General features: G+C 43.4%; 1 protein-coding gene across 1 annotated transcript in view; it reads right to left on the bottom strand.

The window, feature by feature from the left end:
- CHN2 (chimerin 2) overlaps positions 1-19,762 on the bottom strand; it is a 167,125-nt gene that overhangs the window by 8,233 nt on the left and 139,130 nt on the right. The window contains exons 7-10 of the mRNA XM_074574929.1: positions 17,269-17,346; positions 10,581-10,665; positions 8,020-8,193; positions 6,182-6,259 (exon numbers count right to left, since the gene is read on the bottom strand). Of these exons, the coding sequence (XP_074431030.1) occupies positions 6,182-6,259; positions 8,020-8,193; positions 10,581-10,665; positions 17,269-17,346 (415 nt within the window). The remainder of the gene's footprint in view (positions 1-6,181; positions 6,260-8,019; positions 8,194-10,580; positions 10,666-17,268; positions 17,347-19,762) is intronic.

The following is a 19,762-nucleotide window of genomic DNA, read 5'->3' as shown; positions in this document are numbered from 1 at the left end:
ATAACACATTTAGTCGGAACTCCATTATGGAACACTTTTAATCACATGAGCTTAACATTTGGAAGTGTTGCTGGTAAGCCCTGACCCAACACATGGCTTGCAACAAGTGACATTACAAGAACTAGCGGCGAGGTTGTATCACTATTATTTTTCGTGTCCAAATGACTACATCTGTTCTGTAATACCTCGTACCCTCATACCCACATTTTTCTCCAGACCGAGAAATTCTGTCCTGCACTCCTGGGGCCTGTCCTTGGTGGTCCTCCAGTAGACAGACCAGGTAGGACACTGGTCAAGCAGGGGCTGAGGCTGTCTGGATTTAATCCCCAGCTTTACCTCAGGCTTCTTTGAGATCAGTTACACCCCGTAGTCCTTATTCCCCACCTTTCAAGTGAGGATAATAGCACTTCCCTTGCAGGAGGTGGTGAAGATCAGGACCATACGGTGATAGGGACGATGAGAGGTTATGCTTGCTTGAACAATGGAGAGGAGTTTGCTTGTATCTGCCAGGATACAGGTGCAAGCACAAGCTCGGGCTGCGACCACCAAGGGACTGACATGCTGTAAAGCCATGGCCTTGCTTGTCTCGCAATAACCAGTGCTTGTAGACATGCCCTGATACAGACAGATGAGTGGGTGTGCTTGATACACGGCGTTTAAGATGGTGATAAAGGCTTTCACAGCAGAGTAAAAGAGTTTTTATTGATTGTAGACATTTTAAACAAACCTATGGCATTAATCTTGGAAGGGATATGTCCTGTCCAATGTATGCACATAATTCTCATTAAGACTAATAGCACTACATGTTCTCATCAAGAGGAGATTATATGCTTAAGTGTTTAAAACAAGTAGCCTTTCTTGATGCAGCTGAGCAGTCTGAATACATCCATCAGCATTTAATTTAATACAGCATCAATAAGCCCTAGGAGGATGTTTACACTGCCCCAATCTTTTGTTTAATCCACACGTTCCAGGCACGGCAGCATTAGTCTTGTAAAGCTTTGTGTGGAGAGCTCTATTTAATTGATGGACACGGAGCACTCAAAATGCTCCACTGAAAACAGATACCTCCAAGGAGCCAGCAGCTGCATCAGAACAGATATAGCAAAGCAGAAGGTTGCATCTATTATCCAGGTCACCAGCACACTAAATGGAACTGTTATTTATTTAGTACTTTTACAAAGCAGCCCAGCAAGCTTCCTTAAAGGGGCACTTCAGCTAGAGTTACTTCAAACTACAATGTACTTCAAACATACCTCTTATTTACATACTCGCGTACTGTAGGAAAAATGCATTAATTCCTGCGTCAAAGATTTTTCTCTTCACTTCAGAGACAAATGTAAATCCATTGGAAATGTAGTGAAGATTATTTTAAAGTGAGCGCGACAATACATCTGTTATAATATACATTCCTGAAGTGGGTATGTAGGGGAAGGTGGATTTTTATTTTCCTTTTGTAGATTTTGGATCCCCCCCACCCCGCCCCGCCCCTGTCAATTTCAGCAATTGAGGGCCCTTGGCAGGCTGCACTTATTTCTTACCTCACTAAATTCCTGGATTTGTATTTTTATTTAAACACACTTAAAATTCCAGAAAGAAAAGTTAATTCATTGACGGTAAAGTCATGACATACTTCACAGAGGATCCTCTGCAGTAGCAGATGAACTACTACAATAGATGAACTACATCTATTTTATATGGTACCTTCTGCATTACCACAATCATTTTACTAACTCTCCCATACAGTATCTTTCCTCAGACTGTAATTAGCATTTCCAGTATCACTGCAGTGGCCATATGTTAATACAATCTTTTTTTTTAATTTATTTTGGATTGCAAACATATAGTCAATTTCAGCTTTACAAAGCTAATCCTACCCAAACCCTGTCATGTCTCTTTCCTTGTTACTTTGGTCTCAACAAATTTTGTTGCATTATGTTGAAGTTTGAATAGCTGAAGACAAAGAAAATCTTTATTCTGTTCCTTAAAGGTTTCAGCTAACTTTGGATGCCATGTTAGCCATCAGCTAACATGGATGCCAGAGAATGAAATGGAATAAGTATTATGTTCTTAAAGCCGTGGCTATGCCTTCTGAGTGTGGAATTACATTTCTACTTAGGCTCCTTTTTCCTTAACACTTTGTTTTTATTGCACGACCTTTGCCATGCTAATGTACTTCTGTGGTTTTTCTTGGATTTGGCATTTGACAGGTTTTCAGCTACACTGGCAAAAGTGTGCGAGTATGAGTTAGGATGCCTCTAAGTAATCATGTAATATTTAACAGCATAATATTTTTAGCAAGTGTATTGTACCAGCCAGTCATACAAACAAATGGGGGGACAGAATGCACTGGTGACAATGGCAGCTCTGTGGATAAAGCGCACAATGAGGGTTTTCTGGATGCCACAACGCCACAGCTCAACAATGCTGACAGAGAGCAACTGTCGTTCTACAGCACCAACATTCACCAGATTAAATAAATCCACATTATTCCTCTCCTTCTCATTACAAAAATCACTAAAATGGAACATTGTCAGTGCCTCAGAGAGCCTAATGCTAATTTACAGTAGGGGTATTTACACTGGTTTGCCTTTGGAAGGGAGCCTTAGTTGAAATCAGATGAGGACCAACTTCTCCCTGTTTTAAAATCAACTATTACAGCTCCATTGGGCCCAAATAATATTACGTGGGATGCCATTCTCTTCCCGAACTGTTAACTTTCAAACCTGCCTTTGCTTTTCTGTTCTCACTACAATTCTTTGGAAGCAACAAGTGAGTGTCCCTTTGGCCCGGCGGAATCGGTCAGAGGGAGGACTGGCTTCTCGTCACTGTGCCCCTTCAGCTGCACGTGGAATCAGCAGGAGAGGGACCCTACGGCCGGGTCAGCCCCTGCACCTCATCCCTGTATCATCCCGTCTTCTGGCTCCTGCGGCTTGACAAAGAGCTTGTGAAACCAGAAAGCTTGATGGCACTACTTGAAGGATGCGCCCTGCACATTAAACGGGGAGTTCTCCTTGCTTGTTTATTTTCAAACCCATTTATTAAAAGCTGAATTCCCAGAGATGCAAAAGCGTCCTGGCATTCTAGCCAGGTGCCTGGGGACTGACTGGGAAACGATGGGCAGGGAGGGACCTCTATAATGGCAGAGTGCAGTGCTCTGCTACCACAGGCACCGCGCCATACAACCCTTCTCGTAAACCCCTCAACCTCCATTTTAAAACTAGATGAGGTTTTTATCCCTGCTCTTAGCAGAAGGTTGTTTCAGAGCCTTACCTTCAGACGGTTTAAAAATGGTCTTTAAATTGTCAGACTAAATTTATTCCTGGCCAGTGTGCATCTTCTAGTGTTGTGCCAGGACTATCCATTAGATTAAAGAGTTCTCTTCTCTGGTTCATACCCCTGCTCTCAGCTTCTCTGACAGGTAACTACCCCAAGCTCTTTTAAAACACATTTACCTTTTACTATGTGGTGTGCTCCAGAGATGTTTGAGATAGTGACGTTGCCACAGATATGGCCATTTCTGCTGCAACACCTATCTATTAACCAGAACCGCTCAGGAATTTTCCATTTTATATTTCAGAACCAATTTTTCCTATGTTTCCTTTTTACTTTCGAAAAATATGTTAATTTCCTGTAGTGAATGTGGAAACAACAGTTTCGTAAAACTCCCCACAAACTTCACTTTCTGGGCAGAAAATGCAATTTGAACAAAAAACCTTCCAGGCGTTGCTGGAGGTGAGACCTGCCACCTGGCTCGCACCCCCTTTCTCTCCCAGCTCTGTCACCTGGGAAAGAGATCTGCGAAATTCCGCATCCTTGGGAGAGTCCACTCCCTGCTGCTCTGGCTTCTAGGGCTACGCTGGGGTAACTGGGCAGTAGAAAAGCAGATAAACATCCCACCTGCGGGAATGGGATGCAAAAGAGAAGGTGGGGTCCCTGTCTCTCTAAACTTGGAGCTGACTGGGAAGCCAAGCCCTGAGCTGTCAGGTTGGAAGCGTCTTGCCAATTCAACCTTCTGCCAGCTGACAAGCGCCTTCTAGCTGCACAGCCCACAAAGCAGAACAAAAAAATTCTATTTTGGTTTTCTTTAAATCCCCTTCTGCACAAGAACCCCAACTCCTTCTGCTTTTCCATCTCAGTTCAGGGAGAAAACATTTTGAAAAACTGGAAAGTGAAGTTCTCAGCTTCTGGTCTCAGCAATACTCTAGTGACGCAGTTCTCATAACAAGATCTTGTTCACCGTTCCACTGGTTTTAGCATTATTCATTGCAACACTCTCTCTTTCCTTTCTTACCCCTTTTCCCTCATGAGATTGTTAAAAGAAAATGAAGACACAACTTTTTATCAATTTATGCCCAATGGTTTTCCCCGCAGCCTGTGTATGCAAACTCAGTCCTTGCTTTCTCCACTTCCATGTTTACCCATGCTTTTTTTCCTTTGGAAATTCGATACTAGTAGTGACCTTACTCTTCCTGTTTCTAGGTGCTGCCTTCTTTGCCAGTAAATCGCACTTTCTTCCCTGCTGTGGGTCTACTTCAAGTGTGTATCGCCACCAGCTCATGTTATGAGTCTAGCCAATAATAAAAGATACGCTGTCTGTAAAACTGAGCTGTCTCCAACAGTTCCAAGCATTTGCAAAGGGAACTACTGCTGCAGCAGTGTTCAAGTCATGCTCAGACATGAATTTCCATCTGCTTTCTTCAAACTCTTCCCTCTTCAACCTGTGTTTCTCCTTCTGGGTTTCATTCAGGTTGGTACACTTAGAGGAGGATTAACAGACAGAAAAAAAGGGTTTGCCACCTGCAGGGAGCAGAGTGGGACCTATGGGGACTGTGACCCTCTCAGTAGCACCGCTTCACGTGGCACATCTGCAACATGGATCTTCCTGTGATAGCAGCCATATCACTGTGCATCTCTTTCACCCAAATCATGGCTGACCTATGTGTGTATATGCGTATGGTCACAACTGCAGCATCCAACACATTTTAAAACGTGTATTTATTTTTTTTTTTAAAGAGTATTTCAGTATAGCACGAAAAGTCACTTTGGCAATTTCTAGTTGGACTTTCTTTGCCAGTGATGTCTGCGTGACAAACTCTCCAAACAAAAAAGTATTCAGCTGCGGTCAGTGTAAGAGGTGCCACCCATAGACCTTGCTGGCCCTGCCCAGCCTCCCCCAGAGCCCCCTCACCTCCTGCCCATGGGTCCCCAGGGCCCCAGTCCCTGCCTGAGTGACATCGTAGCTGTCTCCAGCTGGGTCATGGCCATGCCTGTGCCTGGCCGTGCACCCTTCTGGTCGGTACCCTGACCCCCAGGCTGACCTTCTGGCTTGACCTGGACCTGCCTCGTCCCCATGGGCTTGCAATCACTGGGCTGTGTCTGACCCTATTCCCTAATAGGGCAGAGGTAACAACTGAAAAAATTAAGTAGGAAGGAAAACACTATTTATGGGAAAGGAGAAGAATATTTATGTAACTTCTTAAATGTACTTGAAAGTGTGTTTTCTGTTGATGAAGGCCATACTCTGCACTCACATATATACTTAAAATTAGTCCTGTGTGCAAAGATTGTGCACAACCAGAGCCAAGATAATCAGTTAAATCAGTTCAGAAGGGCTACTAGGATGATAATCAGGCAGTGTTTAATTATTAGTTTTTCAATATGTGCTGTACAACCAATGTCCCCAGTGCTCCTCTCATCTGTTGTGCAGATGCAATCACGTGCGCAGCGGTGTGGTGCTTTCTACAAGGCTACACGTGGAGTGACTTCCCAGTTGGAGTTCCTGGTTCTTAAACTCATAAATAGATTATCGTATTGTAAAGCACTGAGTCTACTAAAAATAGGACTAAGAACTTTCCCCTGGTACTATCTAGGCTTGTACTTGAACTAGGAGCTCAGGCTGTGCTGCTAGGTTGAGCAATCATCCCGTCCCCCGAGCACTTAGCCTTCTGCCTACCGTTACTTACTGTTTAATTATTCCTTCCAACTATGAAATATGCTTTCTTCTTACGAAGAGCACTACAGATTAATTTAAGAACTCAGAAAAGACAGGTTGCTTTCTGTACTTCTGCGTATATGCCAGTTTCATTACCATGGTACCTACATAAACCCCAAAAGAACTGAAAAGTCCTAGAACTGAAAGCTTCAATTACAAATTGTTCAAGATTAAAAAATGCTATACCTCGATCAAAGGCCATTTTCACATCTTCAATGTGCTCAGTGAAGCCTGAGACTCTATAGAGGCCCTCGGACTTTAAACCTGAAACAAAAAGTTCCTGGTTAACTTTGCTTCAGTATCCAACAAATATTCAGGCTTACAAACAATAAAGCAACAAATCTAGTAAGTGTAGCAAAATATTAATTGTAACGTGGAACTCTGGAGCATTTAAGGAAGGATCAAGATAATTTTAAATTGTTTTTTAAAGAATTAAATAATTTTAGAATTAGACTTTCTGATTTTGTTAGGCACACAGTTGATTATGTTAGAGGAAAATCTTGCAATTTGCTAATGGTGGGGCATGTGATGTTATCATGATTTATTCATTTTATGTAGGAGATTTTCCTGGATTTGACTATAATTAATAAAGCTTTAGAGGTGTCCTTTCCTTTTACTAGTTGCTTAATGATAAATACCAATGCAAATAAGAGACCGCCTTTCCCTATGAGCACATTTGTTCCCAGTTCTGCTGTCCGCTTTTATTTATACACTGCTGACAGATGATGTTCTCATCCACATCAGCACATCCCTTCTACAGTTCTTTAACCACGAGAGACCTGCTATTGCTCCAGACCAACATGAAATGCAGGGCAGCCCAGCAGAGCAGGCCCAGCTAGCCAAGCGGAGTCACACACACGTTATTTATTTTAATCCCAGAGCTCCTTATTGTGGCTACACACAGTGCTAACCTGCTTATAAGATCTTTGTTTTCTTAAGAGTGAAATGCATACCTTACATAGTTCTACAGGAATTAAAGAAAGAAATTCAAAGACGTTGAAAAAACAGCGGGCAGCAGGTTTTATCTTAATCAATACGTGTACAAGTAAGTGATTAGATCTCAAATGCAGCATGGCTTCCCGCTATATCATCAGAGCAAAGCTCTTCCGTCTTAGTCCAAACTATTCTTTCTATTTGTCCCTGCAATGATGATATAATCCTGGTAGAGCTTTACGGAGCAATGCAGGGGATTTACTCGTAAATCTTTGATTCATTTCAGTAGATGCTCTGTGGCTTTGAAATCCCTATGGCTGGTATCATCGTGTTGCCATGCAGGTTACTGCGATGCCATGAATTCAACATTATGAGATCCCCGTGCTGAAGCTATGACTAACAAGGAAATTTGGCTTATTGGGCAGCACGACATACACGTTTGCTATCCAAAGCAAAAATACATGATCATTACTCTGTTGTGTTGGAGGGGGTATGGTATTTCTCCAATCTGGCATGCTTCTGCGTAGCAAAAACCTGTCACAAACTGGAGCTTTGGCTGTGACATGGCGCCCGAGCCGCAGCATCCCTCAGTCAGTAGCTGAGCATCATGCGAAACCCTGCACAGTGTGTGACACACCACAAAACGTCACAGCCCGTGACCTCACTTCTCTGAGTCGCTTCCAGTCACTTGTGTTCTCTCGCCCATAAGGTCCGGAAAGGTTATTAATAATGGGTTTGATTTAAACCGATTACTCTGGAATTAGAAGTGTCTCTAGGTATGTTAAAAGAAAATAATGAAAAAAGACACACAAACACGAACTTAAAGTTCACTTTAAAGTTCACCCCTTTCAGAAGTGTAACGTAATACATGTTTTGACATGTTTTCAGAAAGCATTTCAGGAAATTGCATTATGAAATGTCATGATTTAATTTTCCCAGCTAATGCAAAGCAATGTATCACCTACGCTAAAAAAACCACCTTCTCTCATCCTGTCTTCGGTGTGCATGAGCATACTACCCTGTCCTAGCTAAGCATGTAATTCAAGTCGTCTTCATTTAATCATGTCTGCTGCTTTCCTAAGCACACAAACCTCTTGCTTCGATCTCTCGAATGCAGGAATCCACAACCATCGGCCTCTGGGTATTGTGGGCTTTCACCAGTGTGGTGAGATCGCAGCAGTAGACTCGCTTTATCCTCTTGAGGTCTGGCTGGCAGTCGTTGGGCACGTATTTGGAGCACTGCTTATGTACGTTCAACCCGCAGTCTGTAAACAAAGTTGGCCAGGTTAATTAATCAATGCTAATGCCGATAGGTCTTGGCTAACAATTTATTTCCTTGGGCCACATGAAACAAGGGGCATAAAGCTAGAATAAATAAGATGGAGGTGGGAAGGACAAGCATGGAAATCTCCTGTAAAAAAAGTACGGTGGGCAAAGTGAACTCCAGCATAGTCGTTAAAAAACTATAAAAGCTCTGGATGTCCTTCACACACCTCTGAGACAGAGGTGACTGCTGGTGCAGTAGGGGTCAGTTCACCACCGGACACGTAGCGATTGCATTTGAAACCACGGGACTTAACTTCTGGGTATTTTAGTCCAGCCTTTTATAAAATTAGCACAGTAATGACTGTCTTCTGCTGGCTAGGTTGCGGCTTAGTGCTGCTAAAGGGTGAGGGACCTGAGATTCACCTGAGCACTCAAATTGTGACAGCTCTTTGAGGCAGTGTGCCTCCCTTCCCTTCCCCACTCCTGCATTTTGGCTCGCTCTGCCACATCAGCGGCCACCCCACCCCTGACTCATCACTTCACTGGGGACTCAAGTGAGCCCTGTGTTTAGTCTGTAGGTCAGTTCAGGCATATAAAAAATGCTGTGAAAGGCATGGTGTAAACAAAAGTGATTCATTTTATAAAATCGTTCTTGGTGTCTTCCTCCAGAATCAAATCCTACTCTTGGTTGCACGGGTGGGTTTCTATTAACTGCTTGATCTCCACAAATTGAATTTTGCTAATAGGTTCAAACATTCAGCCAAATGAATGTATAAGCCTCAGTAAAGCAAACACGAGTCAGATTATCTCAGAGAACTGCGATTCCTGTTTTAATGCCTTCCCAGGCATGCCCACCCCTGACAGGACCTTTTGGGCTAACCTAACATGTCTATCATCACTAATAAGTTATTTACTGGTTTTTCATGTTGATTTACTGCCCGAGCTATTCAAAAATGTAAACACGTCTTTATTACTTGCAGCACATTTCAATATTATTCTCTATAAAATATTCATCAAGCAAAATCATATCATCACTACGAACACACCTACACATTTAATGGAACTGGTGTTTTTTGTGTGTTTCTCCATACAGTTATTACTGCATAATACATTATTGTTCTGTGAAATCTAAACAAACGTGAGCAGCTGCAGTTAGGATCCTCCCTGTATTATTTTCAGTGCTGTTGTCCAAGCCTGTGAAGTTAAATCCAAACGCATCTGTCTACTTAGAGTTAAACGTTGGTAATTTAATGAGGGAGAGTATTACGTTTCATACTAAATAAATAAGCCTTTTCATAAGTTTAATATTTTATGTATGTGAACAAATACACCTCTATGCATTAGTGAGATCGGTTTTTGCACACTTGTGTTTAAGATCAAATAGCTTGAAAAGCAAACTACTATTAATTTTCCTCTTTGTTTTTAATGTCCTTCTCATATTCTTTGTGTTGCCATCATTCATTTACAGGCAGAAAAGACGTAGCAGTAACCGAGACCGCACTGATTAAAACTGTGCATTTCTGAAAGGTGTTTTGACCCTTCGAACTGCTGTCTAAACTTTAGGTAACCTCCTCTGCCCCTGAAAGGCAGATGTCAGGGTCAGATGTGTTCGGTGCCGGCCTGAGACCCGCAACGCCCAGAGGTCAGGGCAGGGAGAGGTAAGACAGAAGCATATTCGGGGGAGACACTGAAGGGATTGAAGGTCCGTAGAAAGAAGTTATGAAACCCCATTTCCAATGCACTTGCTGAATCCAAAAGCTTGTGATGCGACAATTATTGCATTTCTGCGAGATGGTAATTTTTCACAAAAGAACAAACAAATTTAAAATAATTAAAACACTATTCAAATGCTATAGTTATAGAGGCACCAGAAAACAAATCCTTCTGGGAAAATGAAGGTTGTATTTTTTGCTTCGCTTGAGGTGGGATACTTAAGGCTTGCAGCCACGCTTGGTGTTTTTATAGGACACAGGTGACAGCCTTTTTGCAGACAAGGGCATTTCTCAGCCATTGGTGGCAAAAAGATGAATTGTGAAGCCTAGCTGCTGGCTGGCTCTGCCATTTCCAGAACTTGTTTCTTAAGACGTAAAAATATTCAGGGATAACTTAATGACACCATAAAGCACAATTCTTAATGTATACACCAAGGCATATATGCACGACCGAAAGGATGTCACCTTCAGCGACCAAGGGGTGGTGGCTCCATTTCTAAACCAGATAATGGGGAAAATGACAGCATTTTAACTTGCGCGGGAGGATTTCTGAGGATTTCTTGCCTTGTTTTGTAATGTAATCCTACCCCCCTCCTCCTGCAGGGAGTGCTGGCTGGGGGCGGGAGGGAGAGCCGAGCACTTCAAGAGAAAGACAGAAAATGTTGAAGGGCTACCTGAACACCTCACTCCCTGAGCGATGAGACCCCACATGAAGTTGGCGCAGTATTCACACCAGTGCGGACCTCGAAACGTGTGGACCTGTAATACAAATGGGGGGGGGGGGGGTAAGAAATGGGGTCACTGGCAGGCAGATGGTCTGACAGATGGAACAACTGAAACTGATAAACAACAGAAGATGCAGTACGAGAAATATCACACAGTGCCCACATCTTTCCAAAGCCTAGATGAAATAAACCATGGGAACATAAATTTGCTTTGATCTTGAAGTTTATCTTTCAATAGGTTTAAGATAACAGAGAACTGGGCTGCGCTGAAAACAAATTGGTTTTGCTAGCTGACATTTTAGCTATCACAGAGGGGAGGAAACCAGGTTCACCAGTCAAAGGAGAAAAAAGTAAAACTAATAATCCAAGGAACTCTAGTCAGTGCTTTTGTTTGACTAGTTCAGACAAAACAGGAATGATTCAAACGCTCTTCAACAGATCACTTGAAAGTAGGGGAAATGTCGTGACAGAAAGTCCCTTTGAGTGCACCACGTTTTAGTTCCCCATAAATGTGTGTGACCACAGATCTGGTGCAAGAGCCATGTTCTAAGAGCACCGGGCAGATTTGAGCACGCTACAACTATGGTGTTACATGTGCATTTATATGTCCTTCAACGCAGGGCAAAACTTGAGGCGGTTGCTGTAAATTTGTATCGGGGATGATAATGAGTGATTTGTGCAGCCACTCCAGGCAGCGGTTGGGTGACGGTCTGATTTTGCACGCTGGAATCCATTAGTGATAAAAGCAAATTACGCCCTTCCCCACTCCAGTAAGTAAACTGAACTCACACAGGGAAAAGATGTCAGTAGGCTCTTTTTCAGCAGAGCAAACTTCATGTTGCCACAGTCCACACATGAGTAAATAAGGAAGAATAAACCGACCTGTGTGCTGAGAGAGCCCACGGCTCCCACGCCAGGTTTTGCAGACCACCACTGCTTCCTACACTACTTTTCCAAAGGCTACGGCAGAAGACCTTTTTTATTTAAGATGTATGTTCTGGTAAAGTAAGCATTTCATTTTCATTGAAAAGAAGAGTAAATAGTGAGGTCTACACCCGTGTGAATGGATGTGGTATGAGCTAGTTCTGGCCAGAGACTTAATTGAGCTTAACAAAACATAAATCACACACACTCAGGCTGCTATTGCTTCCTTTTCCTTCCCTCTGCTCTTGTTTACCCGTTGGGTGGATGGCTGAAAGGCCACTTCCACCCCCTGGGATGGGGAAAGCTGCTCTTTGCTTTTCATAGAGTAAAAAAAAAGGTCATTGCCCTTTTCAAATAAACTTGGTGAAGTTTTAAGCCAAGCATTTGGCTTGCTAATGTTTTGGCCCCATTTGTCTGCAGGCTCATACCTAAACAAGTCCGTAGTCTTGAGTCCATTCCCCAGAAAGATGAAGTACAGTGATTTTAATACAGACCTCTCTTTATGATCTAGCGATAAAAATGTGAGCCTGACCACGAATGACTGCTGACCAACTACTCACAGTCAATAATTGCATGAAGAAACTTAAGGCAACAGAAATTCTTCCTCCCTTTTAATAGTCAAAGCTCTGAACCGGAACGTCTGGCTGGTAATGCTTATTTTTTGAAATGGTATTTTACCGCTCAGAAAAATGTGTTATCTCTGGGAAACAAGACTTTGTGATAAAGTTTGAGATAAATATATATATACACACACACATCTTGCTCATTTCGTACCTTATTTTATTTTGCAGGGTGGGTAGTGTGAATTTCAGACACGGCTTTTAGTGGGGGTAAATGGCCGTACCTAACATCGGCTCACGACCTGAGCTTCGGGCATATGCTCTATGTGACCTTGAGTGGATATACAACTATGGATACAACTAATTATGCTTGCATCTTTAACATTTTTAGACTGATAACCACATAATTAGTAGGTCTGCACCTGCATTTAATTGTGGGTGAAAATCACCTGCTGTGGCAAGACAGCTAACTATATCTTCTGCCTTGCAGCGGTTTACAAAAGCCAACCTCATGAGAAGTGCTTGTAAAAGCTCAGTCAGGATTTTTAAAACCGCACCATTTCACATTTAAAGTCCATCACAGTTGCTAGGATATTGGGGGCCTACTTGCTTGCTTTACATAAAGCTTATTTCAGCTGATCTCGCTGTGGCATATTTAGAAAATGGCAGCTGATTATTCCTTGATCTCTCCTGTCATTAATGGGAAACAGTCATCAATGCTGACTGAGGGCTCCATCTGAGAAGTGCTGACTGCGCGCCCTCCCCTTGTTCCCTTCAGCTTGGTGGCCCTCAAAGGTTTGGCTCTCTCTATTCATTCACTTCAATTTTTCACGGATCTGCATTTTAGCACAAATGGCGAGTTCCCAACTGAAATGCCCTGAGAAAAGCGAGTCTCTGTGGTTTCTGGTCAAGCTGAAATAGGGAACTACTTGCTATCTCTAACTGGAAAAAGGAGATCTTCAAAAGTTTCTAGATGAAGGTGGAAAAAAAAATCTCTTAAGATGCGGTTTTGAACTACGTCTCTTATGGCTTGCCATTAATTTTAAAGAAATAATGAATGAAGTCTGTTTTGAATGGTAAGTGGGAATTTTGCCTGCAAACTGCCCTCATCTCTATTTTAAATAAGGAGAGGTGACAGCAGGCCTTAGGTTTTTGAGACGGGCTTTTAGGTTTTGCCCCATCCTTTGTAACTGCATCATTACAAATAGCCTGGGCTTAGATTTTTGGAAACATGATCAAGATCCATTTATTATTGGTCCCTACACCATCCCCCGGTCTCAGGAGACTTCTCTGTGTACACACAGCATAGGCTTGGGCTGCTTGGGCTACAGTCGACGCATAATTCCAACTTTTAAGAAGAATTTGCAGAGAAGCATTTCTTCATATAAGCCAAAAACATGACGTTTTCAGACTATACACTGTGCTTTTCTTGTTCAGTCTTTCATTTTCTTTCCACAATGTCTAACTCCTAACTTCTTCACTCTATTTCCTTTCCAGCTCTTTCAAGGAAAAGTTGTTTCTTACATTGATCCTCTCTTCTCTGCTGGACAATCACCAGGCTGCGTGTCTCGTTGCCTTCCTGTGCTCTCACCTTCGCCCGCCAGCCCTCCCCTGCCCTTGCTTCCAAACAGCAGAACCCCCCGTAGGTGCTATCTCATGCCATTTTAGTCTGCGTCTGAGCCATGTTCACAGGGGGAGAAACTAAGACCAAAGTTAAGGAGTGCCAACACAGTGGCAAAACAAAATAATCCCTTAAGCAAAACTGCAGAAACAAACTAAAAATTGCCCTGAATTGAAACACATGTTTTTTATTGGCATTATGTGGTGCTGTTTCCGAGACAATTTTGTTTATCTTTTCTATTTGCATCCAAAGAAAATAAGAGATTTTTCAGACTTTCGCCTGAATACATGGGCATTTGTACTCTCCTGTGGACTCCTGCTGAACCTGAGCTCTTCGCAGGGAAGAAAAGCTGAGTCGGCCGTTATTTTTGTTTAAATACATACACATAATCTTCATGATGTCTGTAAAAAATGCCTCCGCCAGACCCTTTGTCTCCCGGACGCAGTGTTTGTCTGCAGTGATTAACACCAGGGGAAATTTATCCCAGAGCCTCCTTTCTCCCAGCAGATCTTCTGACTTGTCAGTAATCAGCTGCCTCTACTCCACTAGCCCGCCTGCAAACGGGATTTGCCCATGCTGTAGTGGCAAACAGGCACAATATTGTGGTAAATGCACATTGTTCAGCTGCATTCGTTCACTCAGAGCAGCACAGAGGCCCTCTCATGAATTCCCAGACTAGAACAAAACGTGCGGAGCATCCCCAAACTCCACGCGGCTGTCCTTGGGCATGAGGTGACCTCACCACCAGCTGGGACCCCACTGAGTTGGCAGGTAAAGCACATCCCGAAGAGCCCTGCTGGATCCCAACTGTAACGAGATGCAAGAGGACTTTGCGATCCAGTTAGGCTGACGCCCACAGAGTTACAGAAATACCTCTGTGTTTTTCTAAACAGGGCTTCAGAGATTTATTCCCTTTCCTGAATTATGGTATGTCTACACTGGCTTATGCAAAGTTGTCCCGCCAGACAGACGCCAGCTCCAAACCTAAATCTATGCGACTGTGTTGTGTGCTCAGGATGAACCCAGCTTAACAAATCAGTCTGGATCCTAAATCTTTTTTTTTGTTCATTTGCCTTTAGTGCCTTGAAATTTGTAAGAGAGGCTGAAGGAGAAAGCATGGATGCTCAGAACGGCGCCATTCTCCAAGCTCCAGCGCTTCTTTTTAATTTTTGTATTAGCTTGGAAAGGATGGAGGGAGATCCATCCTTGCTCTGAACGCCTGCCTTGAGTCTGTTTCTTCCTTTTGTTCCTTCTCTCTTCTAGTACATAAGATCTTTGGTGTAAGACCTGCAAAAATCTCATCAGCTTCGCTAAGAATGTGCCCTTCATTTTTAAGATTCTTTGTGGCTAAATGACAAGAGCTAAAGAGTGTCTGTTTGTTCATGAAGAACTGCCTATGACAAGATTATGATGGACATTGTGACACGTAACCTTTGTCCCTATGAACTGAGCTGAATGATACAATAATACACATCAGTATTCACTTAAAAATGGGGAAGACAACTCTTTGAATGTCTGCAAAATAGCGTTCTCCTTCAGATAAACCCCGTATCATCATACCCTGAGTGCTGTCAAAAGCCATTAAGAATTTTGCCGCAAGACCCAAAAAGCCATTCTTTCTCTTTTAAATAATTTCTTAATCCTTTTACGTAATGAATATGGAATATACTAAAGATGCTAGACTTAAATTTATCCGTCTTTTAAACCTCAGTGTTCTAGTCTAAGCATTCTATCCACATTTTTTTTTCAACTGGACATGTTTTAATATACTCCTTTGGAAAACTAACTGTATTTGCATAGTGAACGTATTTGTTCATTAAGTAAATGTAACACTTTTGACTGGCCTTTCTGGGCAATTTATTTTCTTTAATGTTTCTTCCCTAAGTTTTTTTAATTTCCTTTCCTAGGATAAAAAAAAATAATTTTGTGCTGTCAAGCTTTTGAGTACATATATATTTTAATCACGTGGTTTTCCAGTTAAACTATGACTCTTTGGAAACAGAAAGGAACAGAGAGTGTACAACAGCTAGATTGTGCAAACGCAAAGTTAACTGGGCACATGTCCAATTATAAATCAAAGCCAAAACAAGGGGAATTTTGAAGAGGAAGGAATGCATAGGTCAAAGTGGAAAAAAATCTTCGTCATGAGAAAATATTTTCTACTTAAACTAAAATAGTTTTGATATTAAAATGATAATGAGGGCAAAACCCAGAAAGAATGAAAGCTAGTTTAATCAAGCAATAAAATACAGAGTACTTCCCTATTTCTTTCAGTGCTGATCAGTGAGGTAAATATTGACTTTTCTGTAGACTGGGTCAAGGAGGGGGAATAAGAAGAGGGATGCTATTATTTGCTTTGCTCACTAATATTAAGTTATTGATTTACCAACTACAGCAGAGGCGCTACAGAGGGGAGCAATGTCTGCATGGCAGAATATTTAGAAATATAAGAAGTGAAGCTTTTTTGCCAAAGCAGGAAACCAGTGAAATCATTTTAATCGGTGCTTCTCCTTTCTTGACAGGCCCGAGATGAGTATCAGAAAATTCTCTTTCTGTTAATGAGCTGAACTATTCTGACAGTGACCCAGATCAGCATCCTCAAGGAGCATTAAGTAAACTGAGGTTTCGAAGCTGAGATGCATTCCTTTCTTGTCTTGTTACTGCCTCTTATTCTCTCTGTATCCATCCCGATAAGCATCAAACCGCAATTTGACAGCATTAGATACGGTAACTGGCTGGCATAGTCTGAAACCAGCACAGTCCTTTTGGCAACACATTTTAGTACAAGCTGCCTGGAAGGTCCGTTTCCAAAGCTGAGTCACTTCCCTGCTGCAGCATGCCAGACACAGCACTTGGGGGGGAAAAAAAACCCCTAAGAATCTGATTTTGTATGTATAAGACAGCAAAAAGATGATCCGTTTAAACACCCCGGTGTTTGTCCAGCTATTTGGTTTAGTTTGACAAGCAAACAGAAGCTCAGATCCTACAGCTCAGTGGGACTCTGAGGGCATTTCCTTAGCATATGGTGGTGGAACAAAAGCTGGGAGACAATACCCCTGCCGCGCTCTGCTTTATTGTTAGGGAGCACCCGAGCTCCCTCAACTTCTGAAAACAGAAACGGTCCGAAACGTTTGCTGGTAAAATGCTACTGGCTTCTGGTAACAGCCAGGCTTTGAAAAGGGGGCCTTTTTATCACTGAAAAACAGATACACTTTAAGGTAGAGACAATCAATATGAAGTACTTTTTTTCTTCTGAACAAAAAAAGAAAACTGAATCTGGGCAAAAAGAGCTAAAATGCCAATCGAGTACTGTACTGAGTAGCAAAACCGCTATTTGCATTAAGTGCCTATGTAAAAGCATATTAAGAATGCAGTCAAGGGAACTTAAAGTAGAAAGTAAAATGTTTTTTTCAAGACTTTTCTCAGGGCTAGTACAGATGGGTGCGTGAAAACCCCATCACAGCAAAGAATAAAATGTGAGGCATCAAACCAGAACTTTTCAGCTGAAAAAATAATAGGAAGTTGTGCTTACCTTAAAATTGTGTGCTTTTTCGTAGTTGAAATGGTTGTCATTTTGAGTTAAGGCTGCTCTTCTGACCAAGGAGGTGATCTGTGAATAGGCAAAGAGTTTCAGAGGTTGCCACAAAAGTGCCCCCTTGACTCCCACCTTCACCCCCAGGGCCACGGCCAGGAGCTCTTGGCGCTTCCTCCCTCGCTTCGACTTGTGAACCACGGCGCAGTTTTTCTCATTTTCCAGCCACAGATCCTCAGAGAACATAGCGCTGGGATCCCAAATCTTTTCCCTGTCTTCCTCGGCGCCCGGGAGCCTGACTGTAGTCAGTACGGTACAGTTTGTCCAACTGCTTCTGATGTTAGACAGCAGATTTGAAGCAGCTGCAGCCCATTCTGCCGAGACCTCTGGCATGTGACTTGAATGGGCCGTCTTGTGGGACGGAAGGAGCTTCTGCATCTGAATAAGTAACGGCCTGTGCCGTGCGATTTCTTAAGGCAGATGTGTGCCTCGAACAATAGCCTGAATTCATACACCGAGCAACCTTCCCCCCCCCCCGCCCCCAACCCTCCCCGAGTGGTGGTCTCCAGCTAGGTGCTGCCGAAATACCGGCCCCCGGAGTAGGGGGGTCAAAACGGTGTTACAGCTTCACGCCCAAACACGTTTCCAGGGACAGATCACTTCAACTCCGCAGCACGTTAAAAATGAACAAACAAACAAAAAGCCCCGGGAAAGCCCACACAACCGAATCCGATACTGCATCCAATTACACTCAGACTCGGAGACTTATCAGCCAGCAGTCTGCATGCCCGGAGATTAAGACCTTAAAACCATGATGATTGTTTAATCCTACGGGGCTAAAAAAAAATTTTTTTTTTTTCATATCCTGTACAAAGGGAAAAATCCAGCTGCAGTCCAAGCATTAATAGCACTTTTATGCCACGTTTTAAACCAGGGCATTTTGTCAGCGTGCACTTGGTAGCACGGAGCTAGCTGACTGTCGGGGGAAGTCGAAAGCCCAGCTGGGAGGATGCAGGCGAGGAAGCCTCCAAGCCCTGTGCAGTGCTTGAGTGAAGGCAGGGGAGCTTCACGGGGGTGGAGGAAGCCCATGTCCCCGGCCCTGTTTGCAGAACAGGGTCTGCGGGGTGGCAAGAATCACAGAATCACAGAATGACAGGGGCTGGAAAGGACCTCCGGAGATCATCTAGTCCAACCCCCCTGCCAGAGCAGGGTCACCTACAGCAGGTTGCACAGGAATGCATCCAGGCGGGTTTTGAATGTCTCCAGAGACGGAGACTCCACCACCTCTCTGGGCAGCCTGTGCCAGTGCTCTGCCACCCTCAAAGTAAAGAAGTTCCTCCTCATGTTTAGGTGGAACTTCCTATGCTCAAGTTTGTGCCTGTTACCTCTTGTCCTGTTGCTGGGCACCATTGAAAAGAGCCTGGCCCTCTCCTCCTGACACCCACCCTTTAAGTATTTATAAGCATTGATAAGATGCCCTCTCAGTCTTCTTTTTTCCAGACTAAAGAGACCCAAATCCCTCAGCCTTCATAAGAGAGATATTCCAGTCCCCTAATCATCTCTGTAGCCCTATTGATTTGAAGGGAGGAAGTGATTTCTGGTTAGAGCCCAGGCACAGGAGGGATCTGGAGCCTGATCAGTCTTGCAGTGCTACTTTTGGCACCCGATTCACTTTTTCACGGGCAGGTAGCTCCCCGTCCCAGGACACGGATGTGTGACACTGAGCATCCCCTCGGAAGCACGTTCAGTGCCCTCTCCCCACCAGCTTCCCTCCCTCCCTCCAGCTCCCCTCTCCTGCTCCCTCAGCGAATACACATATTATCCACCCGTAAGGGGAGGACATGAGTTACGCTGTGAGATTTAATTCTCTAAGATGTGTCTAACACTCAAGATGCTGCGACAGAGCAACCCGGGGCGCTTACCAGTGCTATTGGGAAAACTGCTTCTTTGAACTGGAGACACTAAAGACCACTTCAGCCTTTTACAGTCTGCCCCACTTCAACTTACCCGGAAAACACATGAAATTAAAGTATTTAATTCACTCATATTAACTTCTGAAGTTAACTTGCCTCTTTTTTTTTTTTCAGTCTGCTTTTACCTCAGGCTGATAAGCCGTAAGGTTCATCTAATTCACTTACTAAAGCCTCCCCCATATAGACTGCCTGCTCTTAGCAAAAGCAGTGCTCTCCTGATTTGAAAGCCCATGGGGACAGATGGTCGGCCGTCGGTAACATCAGGCCGAGCAATTTCAGATAGTGCCCTACTTAGGGGTTTTCAAGAAGTTGTGCAACCTGCAAAATCAGCTTCTCCGTTATAAAACGATGCACCTATTTCTATGTATAGCATACTTAATTGCTTTCTTTTCCAGGTAACTCGCAGCACCTCCTTTCGTGTGCTCCCGTCCTCCAGAGCTTCTGCTCCTCGGCAGGGAGGATCCCCACACAACCCCATTGCTCCCTGGGCAGCTGCCGCCTGCCCAGTCTGTCCCTGGGGC

Source organism: Larus michahellis, chromosome 2 (assembly GCF_964199755.1).
Source record: "Larus michahellis chromosome 2, bLarMic1.1, whole genome shotgun sequence".
In the NCBI taxonomy this organism is placed as follows: Eukaryota; Metazoa; Chordata; class Aves; order Charadriiformes; family Laridae; genus Larus; species Larus michahellis.
Note: the sequence above shows the minus strand (reverse complement) of the source record. Positions and strands in the feature narration are given on the sequence as shown.